Genomic DNA, 15,531 nt, shown 5'->3' with positions numbered 1-15,531 from the left:
CTAAGGATACCTGTTTCCACCACTGGCCTCAGTTCAAAGTAGACCGGACAGCAGCGAACAGCAAGAGTGGCTTTTCCAGGACATGGAAGATGAGCGATGGGCCTAATGGATTAATTGCAGTGTTAGGAAAAGGCACTGTGACTAAGCAAAAGCAAAAATAAAAAGTAAACATTTTGGCAGGGCACGGTGGCTCACACCTATAAACCCAGCACTTTGGGAGGAGGAGGCAGGCGGATCACCTGAGGTCAGGAGTTCAAGACCAGCCTGGCCAACATGACGAAACCCCATCTCTACTAAAAAAAAAAAAAAAAAAAATACAAGCCGGGTGCAATGACTCATGCCTGTATTCCCAGCACTTTGGGAGGCCGAGGCAAGCGGACCACTTGAGGTCAGCAGTTTGAAACCAACCTGGCCAACATGGTGCAACCCCATCTCTACTAAAAATACAAAAATTAACTAGGAGTGGTGGCGGGCACCTGTAATCCCAGCTACTCGAGAGGCTGCAGCAGGAGAATCACTTGAACCCGGGAGGCAGAGGTTGCAGTGAGCAGAGATCACACCACTGCACTCCAGCCTGGGCAACAAGAGCAAAACTCCATCTAAAAAAAACGTAAACATTTCAAACATTTCCTTGACTGCATACCTTTTAAGATTCTTCCTGGAGAAAACATAAGTGGTATTCATTACATTTTCACCAGATTCCACACATCCAGCTGGGGAACAGGGAAGGGAGGGAGAGGAAAGAAAAGTCACTGTTTCAGCAAACTGTTCACCAACAGAAACTCAAGAGCCTTCAGTTCCGGTTTGCAAAATACTTCCCCCTGCAGTTATATTCTCTGGACAATGTTGTGACAGAGCACAAAAACAAATATTCCGGCACTGTCTGTTCTCAGCCCTTACTCCAGTTCTACCTACCTGTCATCTCCACCTACCTGTGGGCAATCCCCGGGGACCTGGTTCTGATCTTGGGCCGGGAGAACATAGTGAGCCTTTGCCATAGGGCACCTTTGAGCCTCCAGGCAATTCCTCGATTGAAGCACCGTGACTAGATTCAGCTGCCCAGGCTCCTTTCTCCCTAGGACCCTCATCTCTATTTCCTGGATTCCAGCCTTGGATGCCATCCAAAGGCTGAGACTCGCCTTTCCCCAACTTCCCTATCCAGCCATGAGGCTGCCAGGAGACCTTGCCCTCTGCTGAAACCTCCGGCCTCCTTCAGAACCTGACTTCACTCTGGGGAACAGTCCCCATCTGAGAGCTCTTCTCCACTCACCCCCTGCTGTACTTAAAACAGTTCAGCCCTGTCAGAGTGACCATCATACACTGCTGCTCTTGGAAACATCTCCCTGTTTTATGCTATTTCTTGATACATATACACACACGTAACTTTACATATGACTGTTTCATATCCACCAGGGAGGGCAGTAGACAGTATCAATAGTCTTTTATTATTATTATTATTAATACATTCTACATAGCTGCCCTCTTTTTTTTTTTCTTTTGAGATGGAGTCTTGCTCTGTCACCCAGGCTGGAGTGCGATGGCATGATCTTGGCTCACTGCAACCTCCACCTCCCAGGTTCAAGCAATTCCCCTGCCTCAGCCTCCTGAGTAGCTGGGATTACAGGCGCCTGCCACGATGCCCGGCTAATTTTTGTATTTTTTAGTAGAGAGGGGGTTTCACCATGTTGGCCAGGGTGGTCTCGAACTCCTGACCTCAAGTGATCTGCCCTCCTCCGCCTCCCAAAGTGCTGGGATTACAGGTGTGAGTCACTGCACCCAGGCCCCTCTTTTCATCCCACTCCATTCTTCCATCCCCAAGAAATCCATTTTAACATTCAACAAACCACTATGTCATCTGTATATTTCCTCCATGCTCACATAATCATTACAATCAGTTATAACTCAATCACATGTATACCTCTATGATATTTTTTATTGAGTCCATTTGTTTTACAAAACAGGGTATTACTGACACTTCTCCTTATTTTGCTTGTTTCAATCAGCTACTCATGAAAGTTAACTTGCATAGCACTGATGCATTATTTTTTTGTAGCTGCATAATATTTACTGCAAGATTCATTCACCCAGCCTCTGTTAATGAGTATTTTTTTGGCTTTTGGTTTTTTACCACTATAAACAATGCTTGCAATAAGCCTCCTTGAACATATACTTTTTTTTTTTTTTTTTTTTTTTTTGAGACAGAGTCTCACTCTGTTGCCCAGGCTAGAGTGCAGTGGTGCGATCTTGGCTCACTGCAACCTCTGCCTCCTGGGTTGGAGCGATTCTCCTGCCTCAGGCTCTTGAGTAGCTGGGATTACAGGTGTGCATCACCATGCCCGGCTCATTTTTGTATTTTTAGTAGAGACAGGGTTTTGCCATGTTGGCCAGGCTGGTCTTGAACTCCAGACCTCAGGTGATCCACCCACCTTGGCCTCCCAGAGTGCTGGGATTACAGGCTTGAGCCACCATGCCCAGCTAGTTTCCAGTCTTAATTGGGTCTTCTCCATTCCTAGAATGTCCTCCTATATTTCCTTACAAGAGTTTTCTATTTTTACCTTTTGTGTTTAAGTACTGAATTCACCTGGAATTTATTTTTTACATCTAGGCAAGGGGTCCAATTTTACCTTCTTCCACATAGCTGGCTACCCCAGCACTACTCATTCAATAACAGAGTCCTCCCTTTGCAAGATCCATCTCTTGTACAACATGGTGATTATGGTTCATAACAATGTATTATATTCCTGAAAAATGCTAAGAGATATAAAGTGTTCAAACCACAGAAACCCTAATTATGTGAGACCATGCTATGCTAATTAGCTAGATTTAGTCATTCCACAACATATATATACTTCAAAACATCATGTCGTACACAACTACATACAATTTCATCTGTCAATTAAAAAAAAAAGGAGGCCAGGTGCAGTGGCTCATGCCTGTAATCCCAGCACTTTGGGAGGCTGAGGCGGGTGGATCACCTGAGATCAGAAGTTTGAGACCACCCTGGCCAACATGGTAAAACCTCATCTCTACTAAAAATACAAAAAGTAGCTGGGCATGGTGGCGGGCACCTGTAATCCCAGCTACTTGGGAGGCTGAGGCAGAAGAATCGCTTGAACTCAGGAGATGGAGGTTGCAGTGAGTCAAGATCATGCCAATGCTCTCAAGCCTGGGCGACAAGGGTGAAACCCTCTCAAAAAAAAGAGGAATAGGTCTTTGTCCAATCTCAACACTTCCCAACCTTCTTAATGACATACTCTTGTCCTATCTGCCTTCAGTGTCTAATTCTCTTGAGAATTATTTAAGTAACATACAATTAATTACAAATAAATAATAGATTTTTTTCCACTGGAACAGCACCTGAGGTCATATATTAAATCGCCTTATATCCTGAGATCTTTTTCTGGATTCTGTGTTCTGGTCCACTAATCTATTTGTTTGCTCCTATAGCAACACCATATTGATTGGATAAAAGTAGTGTTATAGGATCTTCTGATATGTGGTGAGGCAAATGCCCTCCCAAGTATCACTGTTTTTTTTTTAATACTTCTTTGGCTATTCTTCAGCATTTATTCTACTAAACAAAGCTGAGATTTCATCCAATTAAAAAAAAAACTTTAATGTAATTCTAATTGGAAATGAAATTAGTATGTTAATTGTTAGAACACAACATATCTTTCCATTTGTTCAGAACTTGCTTTACAACCTTCAGTAAGACCTTCTAGACTTCTCCATAAAGGTCCTGCCCCTTTCTTATTAAATTTACTTCTGCCTGGGTGTGGTGGCTCACACCTGTAATCCCAGCTCTTTGGGAGGCCGAGGCGGAAGGGGTGCTTGAGCCCAAGAGTTTAAGACCAGCCTGGGCAACACAGCAAGACCATGTCTCTACAAAAAAATAAGAAAATTAGCCAGGCATGGTGCTACACGCCTGTGGTCCCAGCTAGTAGGGAGGCTGAGGTGGGAGGATTCCCTGAACTCAGGAGATCAAGGCTGATGCAGTGGGCCATGATCACACCACTGTACTCCAGCCTGGGTGACAGAGTGAGACCCTGTCTCAAAAAATAAATAAATAAATAAATAAATTTACTCTATGTATTTTGCAGGTTTTACACTACTCTGAATGAAATATTTCTCCTCCTTTCATTTCTAAGTACTCACTGCCAATATAGACGAAAGGTATGAATTTTTATATATTTTACAATATCCAGCCATCTTATCAAATTATTTTTAAAATTCTAATACTATTTTTAAAATCTCTTGGATTTTCTAGAAATACAATCCTATTGCAGTTTTTTATCTGTTCTTTTCCAATCTTTGTAATTTCATTTTCCTGTTTTTCCCACACTTACTAACACCACAAAGAACAATAACGTTGATAACAGACATCCATTTGCTACTTGATTTTAATTGAAAATATTTTTAGAGTGGCCACATAGTAAAGGATTTGCTACTGGGGCTGGGCGCAGTGGCTCACACCTGTAACCTGTAATCCCAACACTTTGGGAGGCCAAGGTGGGCAGATCACCTGAGGTCAGGAGTTTGGGACCAGCCTGGCCAACATGGTGAAACCCCGTCTCTACTAAAAATACAAAAATTATCTGGTTGTGGTGGCAGGCGCCTGTAATCTCAGCTACTCAGGAGGCTGAGGCAGGAGAATCGCTTGAACCCAGGAGGTGGAGGCTACAGTGAGCCAAGATGGTGCCACTGCACTCCAGCCTGGGTGACAGAGCGAGACTCTGTTTTTAAAAAAAAAAAAAAAAAAAAAAGGCCAGCGCAATGGCTCACACCTATAATCCCAGCACTTTGGGAGGCCAAGGTGGGCAGATCACCTGAGGTCCGGAGTTCGAGACCAGACTGACCAACACGGAGAAACCCCGTCTCTACTAAAAATACAAAATTAGCTGGGCATGGTGGCGCATGCCTGTAATCCCAGCTACTCTGGAGGCTGAGGCAGGAGAATGGCTTGAACCCGGGAGGCGGAGGTTGCTGTGAGCCGAGATTGTGCCATTGCACTCCAGCCTGGGCAACAAGAGCGAAACTCCATCTCAAAATAAATAAATAAATAAATAAATAAAATAAATAATTTAAAAAAAAAAAGGGCCAGGCGTGGTGGCTCACGCCTGTAATCCCAGCACTTTGGGAGGCCAAGGCAGGCGGATCACAAGGTCAGGAGTTCGAGACCAGCCTGACCAACATGGTGAAACCCCATCTCTACTAAAAATACAAAAATTAGCTGGGAGTGGTGGCGCACACCTGTAATCCCAGCTACTCAGGAGGCTGAGGCAGGAGAATCGCTTGAAACTGGGAGGCGAGGCTGCAGTGGTGAGCCAAGATCGTGCCACTGCACTCCAGCTGGGCAACAGGGCGAAACTCAGTCTCAAAAAAAAAAAAAGGATTTATTACTGGGTTTAGTGAATAACTTTCAATAACTAACTTTAGTAAATATAACCTAAACAACTACTTATTCTTAGGCCTGAGACTTCTTGGGCCAAAGTGTCATTCGCACATGTTCCGCAGTGTTCTTTAAAGCCCCACCCACACAGCTGCATGTGTGATTCACGCCCTTCTCAGGCCCTCCCTGGCTCAGCTGGGATGGGACTCAGTGACAAACCAGGCCAGTGCCCTCCTGTTTGGCCCAACCCTGGGCTATGTTGTCATCTCTATGCACAGGATGGTCCTGGAGCCACGGCAATGAGCAGACATTCTCCTCTGAGAAACTGTGGCCACAATAATGCCTAGCCTTATCTTGCCGGGCTGAGCCCCTTGCCTTCCTAGGGACATAGGGACAATAAACCTATCTAGTCCTTGCTACTTGGCTGACCTTTTGATTTTGACCACTGCTGCTTCCACAAGTTTGTCCATGAGTCTAATCCTGTCACAAATGCGCTTTATTGAGGAGAATAAAAACAATAAAGGAGCTTTATCTTTGGCTTTAGCGCTATGGCTTCCATACACATGTTAATGAATGAAAAAGCATTCATTGAAAGGGTTTAAATAGTAAAGTTTTTTTTTTTTTTTTTAGATAAGATATCACTCTGTCGCCCAGGCTGGAGTACAGTGGTGTGATCTCGGCTCACTGCACCCTCTGCCTCCTGGGTTCAAGCGATTCTCCTGCCTCAGTCTCCCAAGTGGCTGGGATTACAGGGTATGTGCCACCACATCATTAATTTTTGTATTTTTAACAGAGAGGGCATTTCACCATGTTGGCCAGGCTGGTCATGAACTCTTGACCTCAAGTGATCTGCCCGCCTCAGCCTCCCAAAGTGCTGGGATTACAGGTGTGATCCACTGTGCCCAGCCAAAAGTTAAATTTATCTAAGAGAAAATGCCTATAATTTTAATCTCATAACTCCCAAACTTTTCTGCACATTAGAATCACTTGGAAATCTTCTTAAAATTCCAAAAGCCAGGCCACCCAGACCAATTACATACACTACAATCTGTAGGGATGGGACATAGGCACCAACGTGTTTTTTGAAGCTCTCCTGGAGGTTCCAATGGGCAGGTAAGTCGGGGACCCCCACTCTAATCAGCATTCACTGAGCTGATAAGCTGCAGCGTAAAACGGGAGCAGACATCCCCACTCGGCCATCATTCCTTTAAGTCCAAAGCTACGAAACACACCTGGCGTGAGGAGCAAAGATCCGTCGGGAGTGAAACTCAGTCTACGGAAGAAAGACTTCATGCTGTCGTCGTGAAACATCCGGTAGCTTCTTGCCTGTCGCACACAAAATTTATTTTTATTATTTTTTTTGTTTGTTTGTTTTCTACACACAAAGCTTAAACATTTTTCCAAATCTTTACACTCACAAATAAACGCTTCCCAACTGCTGTATGTGCCTATGGTTTTCTTTACATAGTGTCATTTATTGTTGACATAATCATAAATGAAACTGAAACACATTACAAATCAAATAATTGTACACCACCACAAGGGTAAACATTCATGAAAACTGACCACACATTTTTGTTAGGTAAAGCTATATGTATATATGTGTGTTTTATGTGGTTCTAAAATTATTTTTAAAAACTCTTAAGAACACAAACCACAGGGTCAATAGTGGCATGTCTGGGGCCTGAGACTGGCAGACAGTGGGAAGATGACCAGGAGACCTCTGCTTTCTATCTGTGTGGATTCATTAGAATTTCCAACTGAATGCACTCTTTAGATACAGAGTCTCGCTCTGTCACCCAGGCTAGAGTGCAGTGGCGCAATCATAGGTCGCTGTAACCTAGAACTTCTGGGCTCAAAGCAATCCTCCCGTCTCAGCCTCCTGAGTAGCTGGGACTATAGGCACATGCCACCACATCCAGCTATTAATAAATGCACCCTTTAAAAAAAGAAAATAGTGGATTATTAAACTGGTAATCATTAATCTTTTAAAACATTTCTTTAACACTTGTCTGGGACAGTTTTTACTACTATTTATAAACATCAAGCATTTGCCAGACATGGTGGCTCACACCTGTAATCCCAGCACTTTGGGAGGCCAAGGTGGGCGGATCACTTGAGTCCAGGAGTACGAGACCAGCCTGGCCAACATAGCAAAACCCCATCTCTACTAAAAATACAAAAATTATCTGAGTGTGGTGGCACACGCCTGTAATCCCAGCCTCTCGGGAGGCTGAGGCAGGAGAACCGCTTGAACCCAGGAAGCAAAGGTTGCAGTGAGCCAAGATCGTGCCACTGCACTCCAGCCTGGGTGACAGAGCCAGACACTGTCTCAACAAACAAGCATTTAATTCTTCAGAACACAAGGAAGCAGGCATTACTATTCATATATATATATATGTAATAGATATATTTTTATATATATAATATAAAATATATAATATAAAAATATATATTATATATAACATATTAAAGTATATATTATATATAATATATACAAAAATATATATATACACATTTTTTTTTTGAGACAGAGTTTCGCTCTTGTTGCCCAGGCTGGAGTGCAATGGCGCAATCTCGGCTCACCGCAAACTCCACCTCCCAGGTTCCAGTGATCCTCCTGCCTCAGCCACCGGAGTAGCTGGGACTACAGGCATGCGCCACTATGCCCAGCAAATTTCTGTATTTTTAGTAGAGACACGGTTTCACCATGTTAGCCAGGCTAGTCTGGAACTCCTGACCTCAGGTGATCTGCCCACCTCTGCCTCCCAAAGTGCTGGGATTACAGGCGTGAGCCACCGCGCCCGGGAAGCATTACTATTCTTACTTCACAGGTGTGACCTCTCAGTGCCTGTCAGCGCCCAGCCCACACTGCCTTACCCTGGTTCCTTGGATGCATTTGCACCATGTCCCCGTGTGAAGCCAGTAACCAGCTTGCTCCCCGCACCTCGCTGCCTGCCTCAGTAGCCTTGATTCCTTTACAAATAGGGTCCTATTTTCATTTGCCAATTATTTGAAAGTCAAAATCCTTCCTATTCCTAAATACCAGTGTTTTGGCTGGGTCTCTGCTGTCTGCTAGCAAAACTCTTTACCTACCTGCCAAGATAGTAAACTGCCTGCTGCCAGACAGATCCAACGCTCGACCTGCCTGTCTTCTGTTGCCTCGTGTAGGGATCTTCCCAGATCAGTAGTGACCAGCCCTTGCTATACCTGAGAATCATGGAGGCCCTGCTTACCTCCAGCCAAGTGAATCACGCCACTCAGGTTGGGGCCAAGGCATCCATATTTTTATTTTTATTTTATTTTTATTTACTTATTTATTTTGAGACTGAGTTTCGCTCTTGTCACCCAGGCTGGAGTGCAATGGTGCGATTTCAGCTCACTGCAACCTCCACCTCCCAGGTTCAAGCAATTCTCCTGCCTCAGCCTCCTGAATAGCTGGGATTACAGGCATGTACCCGGCTAATTTTATATTTTTTGTAGAGACAGGGTTTCACCATGTTGGCCAGGCCGGTCCCAAACCCCTGACCTCAGGTGATCCACCTGCCTCAGCCTCCCAAAGTGCTGGGATTACAGGCATGAGCCATCATGCCCAGCCTTATTTCATTTTATTTTTGAAATTGAGTCTCGCTCTGTCGCCCAGGCTAGAGTGCAGTGGCATGATCTCCGCTCACGGCTGAGACCTCCGCCTCCCAGGTTCAGGTGATTCTCATGCCTCAGCCTCCCGAGTAGCTGGGATTACAGGCATGCACCACCACAGCTGGCTAATTTTTGCAATTCATTGAGATGGGGTTTGGCCATGTTGGCCAGGCTGGTCTCAAACTCCTGACCTCAAGTGATCCGCCCACCTCAGTCTCCCAAAGTGCTGGGATTCCAGTCATGAGCCACCGCGCCCGGCCAGCACCCATATTTGTAATTCTTCCCAGGTGATTCCACGGTGCAACCAGGGTTGAAAACCACTGTCCTGTCCTCCATCAGTGGCTCTACCCTGGTCTCCAGATGTCCCCATTTCCATACAGACTAGCCCACCACAGTAACTGAGCCTTGACTGTCCAAAAGGAAGCCTTATTGTAGTTCTGGAATCGGCTCCTTGTGGCCAGTGATTTAGCTGCAAGGGTATGGGAGGAGCTCATGACTTCCTAAGTCTCAGTTAAAGCGCTGCTGAAAAAGAATGGCAAAATATTTTATACCTCTCCTTCAGCCCCTATTCCAGACAGCATCTTCGAAACATTGAAAGCCACACGCTTCTTCTGTATACTGTATACTCGCAGCACCCTGAAGAAAGAACACGTCTGATTTACCACTTCTAGTAAATGAATTATGCTTCACACAGAAACAACTTATTACCAACAGCCTATTACCACCGCAACAATTTTCAGCCTGCAAAAGCTTTTACCAATGATATTCACAACTGGGTAATTAAGAAGGAAGCAAGTATTAACAACCTAAAGGATATTACAGGCCGGGCGAGGTAGCTCACGCCTGTAATCCCGACACTTTGGGAGGCGGAGGCGGGTGAATCACTTGAGGTCAGGAGTTCGAGACCAGCCTGGCCAACATGGTGAAACCCCGTCTCTACCAAAAATACAAAAAATTAGCTGGGCGTGGTGGTGGGCGCCGGTAATCCCTGCTACTCGGGAGGCTGAGGCAGAAGAATCACCTGAACCCGGGAGGCAGAGGTTGCAGTGCTGAGATTGTGGCACTGCACTCCAGCCTGGGCAACAGAGCGAGATTCTGTCTCAAAAAAAAAAAAAAAAAAAAAATTGGTAAGTCACATTACTCCCACTAGCTAATCAGATTGTTTTACTGATGACTGTCTGAATAAAACACACTTGTCAGAAAATAAATGGCATTTAGAATACAACAAGAGATTCTATGAAAAATAAACACTAACTCCTCCCTACCACTTTTATTCCAAGGCCATCTTATATTCAATTTGTTTTATTTAAAAATTAGTTAGATAAATATTCAAAAGGACTATTAAGTAATATAGGAGGCACTCCTCATTTTTTTTTAACTCTTTGTTCCAACAATACAATTAAATGCAATTATGCCAGTAAACACGACAACAAGACTTCTTTTCAGAAAGGACAAAAATAGTTTATTTTTATATCCATTTAAATGGAGTCATTAAAATAACTGGGCTGGGCGAGGTGGCTCACGCCTGTAATCCCAGCACTTTGGGAGGCCGACACAGGCAGGTCACCTGAGGTCAGGAGTTTGAGACCAGCATCGTCAATATGGTGAAACTCTGTCTCTACTAAAAATACAAAAATTAGCCAGGCATGGTGGTACACACTTGTAATCCCAGCTACTCAGGAGGATGAGGCAGGAGAATCGCTTGAACCTAGGAGGTGGAGGTTACAGTAAGCCGAGATCGCACCACTGCATTCCAGCCAGAGTGATAGAGTGAGACTCTGTCTCAAAAAACAATTTAAAAAAAATAAAAATAAAAATAAAAATCACCGTAGCACACCTGTAATCTTAGCACTTTGGGTGGCCAAGGCAGACAGATGGCTTGAGCTCAACAGTTCGTGACCAGCCTGGGCAACATGGCAAAATCCCATCTTTACAAAAAAATATAAAAATTAGCCGGGTGTGGTGGTGCACACCCGTAGTCCCAATTACTTGGGGGGCTGAAGCATGAGGATTGCTCGAGCCCAGGAGGTCAAAGCTGCAGTGAGCTGTGATTGCGCCACTGCACTCCAGCCTGGGTGACAGAGTGAGCCCCTCTCTCAAAAAAAAAAAATAGTAATAATAATAAAGATTTACTAAGTTCAGGGCCGGGCATGGTGGCTCATGCCTGTAATCCCAGCACATTGGCCAAGGCAGGCAGATCATTTGAGGTTAGGAGTTTGAGAACAGCTTGACCAACGTGGTGAAACCCTGTCTCTACTAAAAATACAAAAATTAACCGGGCATGGTGGCATGTGCCTGTAATCCCAGCTAATAGGGAAGCTGAGACAGGAGAATCGCTTGAAACCAGGAGGCAGAGGTTGCAGTGAGCTGAGATTGTGAGATTGCGCCACAACACCTGCCTGGGTGACAGAGTGAGACTGTGTCTAAAAAAAAAAAGATTTACTAAGTACGAACTTCGTGTAAGGCACTTGTCCTAATTAATTTCCAATTTCTGATTATGTTGTAAGAATGAGTATGAAAACAAGAACAAAAGAATCAAAGTTAGACTATGATAAATCTTGGCTAAGTTACGATAAATACCTCTCTTCAGAAAATTCCAAGTAAATACAAAGAAATTCCAAGTAAATGCCAAAGCTGAATTTACCTGTCACAGCTCAGAGTAGCAACATATTGACCCAAAGGGTCCCAGGTTACTCCTTGGACATAACTTTTATGTTCATTAAAAATTGATATCTTTTGTCCTACAAAAAAAAACACACACACACGCACCAAAACAGCATTACCAAAACCTGTTTGAGCCCAAATAGTATAAACTATGACTTAAATATTATTCCTTTTACCATGCATCACTCAGCAGGCAGTAAGTGAGAGACTCTGTACTAAACCCTGTGTCAGGCTCTGGGGTCACAAAGATGACTTCATGCAGTCCCCACCACCCTCAGGGAGCCCACAGATCAGACAGACGCATCAACAGGCAAGGATCACACATGTGGACCGTGGGAGGGGAGCTGACAGCATGGGGCAGAGGGTCTGAGAAGATCTAAGTTCAGTTCCCCAGGTCAGGCAGGATGAAGAGGGGATGAAGGGTGGAAGAAGGTATTGTCAGGGAATCCCCGGGTTAAGACAGCTTAGCAAAGTGAATATGGAGCAGGGAGAGGTAGCTGAGAACTGCTAATGGGTACAGAGGAGGGCCAAGAACAGAAGATAAGGAGGAAAGGAGAAGTATTACAGAGACCTTGTGTGTAAGGAAAAGGCTGTGAGTATTCAAGCTGAGAAGCTGTCTGCATTTTAAAGGTGAAACAGGTTTAGAAGATGACAAAGAGGGTCGCTAGTTAGGAGGTGACTGAGTAGACCAGGAGAGAGATGAGGAGGCCCCACAGCAGACAATGCGAACAGGGATGGAAAAGGGACTTCAGGGAAAATATTTAGCACACAGAGATCGTCTGCATAAAAAGACAAGAGAATTATGAAGCCTTGGCCATTCCTTTTTTTTTTCTTTTTTTTTTTGAGACAGGGTGTGGTTCTGTTGCCCAGGCTGGAGTGCAGTGGCGCCGTCAGAGCTCACTGCAGCCTCAACTTCCCAGGCTCAAGAGACTCAGCAGCCCTAGTAGCTGGGACTATAGGCATGTACTACCACACCCAGATAATTTTTGTATTTTTTTGGTAGAGAGAGGGTTTTGCCATGTTGCCCATGCTGGTCTTGAACTCCTAGGCTTGAGCAATCCTCCGAAAGTGCTGGGATTACAGGCCTGAGCCACTGTGCCTGACAAGTCATTCTTTCCTTTTTTTTTTTTTTTTTTTTTGAGGTTTTTGGTGAGGTTCAGTAACAACCCATCACACTTATGATAAAACCTAAAATCCTGGCCAGTCGCAATGGCTCATGCCTGTAATCCCAGCACTTTGGGAGGCCAACGCAGGCAGATCACTTCAAGTCAGGAGTTTGGGACCAGCCTGGCCAACATGGGTAAACCCCGTCTCTACTAAAAATACAAAAATTAGCTGGGAGTGGTGGCAGGCGCCTGTAATCCCAGCTACCTTGAGGGTTGAGGCAGGAGAATTGTTGAACCCAGGAGGCAGAGGTTGCAGTGAGCCGTGATCGCACCACTGCACTCCAGCCTGGGCAGCTGAGGGAGACTCCATCTTAAAAAAAAAACAAAAAAAAACCACAAAACAAGACACAACAGAGGATGGAGGATGGCTTGGCTGGACAGCATGGTACTAAAAAGAGCAAAAATTTTTATAGACTGGATGAGAACTGGGCTGATACAGTGCTGCGGGGGCAGCCAACAACAACTGCCCTACCCAGGTACTTGAGTTGTAGAATTGGCAGGAAGAGGTTTGGGAGAAAACAAAGTTTGAGTAAAGGATGGCAGGGGATAAAAATGATTAGGAGTTAGCCACTACTTGCTTTTGGCATTTCACAGCTATTTTCACACCACTATAACTTTTCACATGTCCACTGTCTCCCCAACTAGAGAACAGAATGTCCCTGGCTTTCCTTGATCTTCTAAAATGGAAACCTGATCCCACCTACCCCATCAACTAGCATGCAATGCCCTATAAATTATAAGTGACTTGTTAATCTTCCCGAGATCCTAACCTCCATAAAGGCAGGGCCCGGGCCTGTCATCTTATCTGCTGGCCCCACCATGTGGGATTTGCCTGGCTTCAGCATCAGTAACTTGCAGCACCACTGCTAAGCCTCTTACCCTCTGACAACCCATAGCATATGGGACTAACCCCTATCCTGTTGAGCCAACCACCTACTTTAGTTCACTAAAACAATTTTTTGTGTTGCTTTTAAAGTTAAAGCAAGTAGGCTGGGTGTGGTGGCTCATGCCTGTAATCCCAGCACTTTGGGAGGCCGAGGCAGGTGGATCACCTGAGGTCAGGAGATCGAGACCAGACTGGCCAACGGTGAAACCCCGTCTCTGTTAATGATACAAAAATTAGCCAGGTGTGGTGGCAGACACCTGTAGTCCAGCTACTCAGGATGCTGAGGCAGGAGAATCGCTTGAACCCGGGAGGTGGAGATTTCAGTGAGCTAAGATTGTGACATTGCACTCCAACCTGGACAAGAGCGAAACTCCGTCTCCAAAAAAATAAAAATAAAAAATAAAGTTAAGGCAAGTTAGGGCCAGGGGCAGTGGTTCATGCCTGTAATCCCAGCACTTTGGGAGGCTGAGGCGGGCGGATCACCTGAGGTTAGGAGTTTGAGACCAGCCTGGCCAACATGATGAAACCCGTCTCTACTAAAAATACAAAAATTAACTGGGTGTGGTGGTGCATGCCTGTAGTCCCAGCTACTTGGGAGACTGAGGCAGGAGGATCGCTTGAATCTAGGAGGCAGAGGTTGCAGTGAACCAAGATCGCACCACTGCACTCCAGCCTGGGCGGCAGAGTGAGATCCTGTCTCAAAAAAAAAAAAAAAGTTAAAGCAAGTTAGACTTTTAGGCTTTTATAGAAGCTTAGAATATTTCTTCCTGCTAATAACAAAAATATATCATTTACCTTTGCTGACATCCCATATGATGGCTGTGTTATCCACAGAGGCAGAAGCCATTAAATTCCCATCAGTTGCCCAGCAAATATCATACACATCTTCTAAGTGGCCCCTAGAATCCAAAAACAAAGAGGAAAAAAGCAATTACTCCCCAGGTATAGCAGCTTACCCCTGTAATCCCAGCACTTTGGGAGGCCAAGGTAGACAGACTGCCTGTGGTCAGGAGTTCAAGGCCAGCCTGGCTAACACAGTAAAATCCCATCTCTACTCAAAATACAAAAATCAGCCAGGTGCGGTGGCTCACGCCTGTAATCCCAGCACTTTGGGAGGCCGAGGCAGGCAGATCACAAGGTCGGGAGATCGAGACCATCCTGGCCAACATGGTGAAACCACGTCTCTACTAAAATACAAAAAATTAGCCAGGCATGGTGGTGCACACCTGCAGACCCAGCTACTCAGGAGGCTGAGGGAGGGGAATCACTTGAACCTGGGAGGCAGAGATTGCAGTGAGCCAAGATCGCGCCACTACACTCCAGCCTGGCGACAGAGTGAGACTCCGTCTCAAAAAAAAAAAAAAAAATTAGCCAAAAAAAAAAATAGCCAGGTGTGGTGGTGCACACCTGTAGTCCCTGCTACTTGGGGGCTGAGGCAGGAGAATCCCCTGAACCCAGGAGGCAGAGATTGCAGTGAGCCGAGATCATGCCACTGCACTCCAGCCTGCGCAACAGAGTGAGACTCTGACTCTAAACAAAACAAAACAAAAAGCAATTATTAACTCAAAAACGGACAAGTTATCAAAAATATAAGGGCAATCTCCAGAACTACGCATTAAAATGAGATTCCAAAATTTCCACTGGCACTATATTAGCTATAGCTATAAAAAACTACTTTCAAGGATAGCTATATCTGACCGGTCGCAGTGGCTCACGCCTGTAATCCCAGCACTTTGGGAGGCCGAGGTGGGCAGATTACCTGAGGTCGGGAGTTTGAGACTAGCCTG

General features: G+C 45.1%; 1 protein-coding gene across 1 annotated transcript in view; it reads right to left on the bottom strand.

The window, feature by feature from the left end:
• CHAF1B (chromatin assembly factor 1 subunit B) overlaps nucleotides 1–15,531 on the bottom strand; it is a 31,239-nt gene that overhangs the window by 7,392 nt on the left and 8,316 nt on the right. The window contains exons 5-10 of the mRNA XM_003823957.5: nucleotides 14,540–14,643; nucleotides 11,673–11,769; nucleotides 9,580–9,664; nucleotides 6,622–6,715; nucleotides 644–713; nucleotides 11–102 (exon numbers count right to left, since the gene is read on the bottom strand). Of these exons, the coding sequence (XP_003824005.3) occupies nucleotides 11–102; nucleotides 644–713; nucleotides 6,622–6,715; nucleotides 9,580–9,664; nucleotides 11,673–11,769; nucleotides 14,540–14,643 (542 nt within the window). The remainder of the gene's footprint in view (nucleotides 1–10; nucleotides 103–643; nucleotides 714–6,621; nucleotides 6,716–9,579; nucleotides 9,665–11,672; nucleotides 11,770–14,539; nucleotides 14,644–15,531) is intronic.

The sequence above is a fragment of the Pan paniscus genome, chromosome 22, assembly GCF_029289425.2.
Source record: "Pan paniscus chromosome 22, NHGRI_mPanPan1-v2.0_pri, whole genome shotgun sequence".
Taxonomy (NCBI): domain Eukaryota; kingdom Metazoa; phylum Chordata; class Mammalia; order Primates; family Hominidae; genus Pan; species Pan paniscus.
Note: the sequence above shows the minus strand (reverse complement) of the source record. Positions and strands in the feature narration are given on the sequence as shown.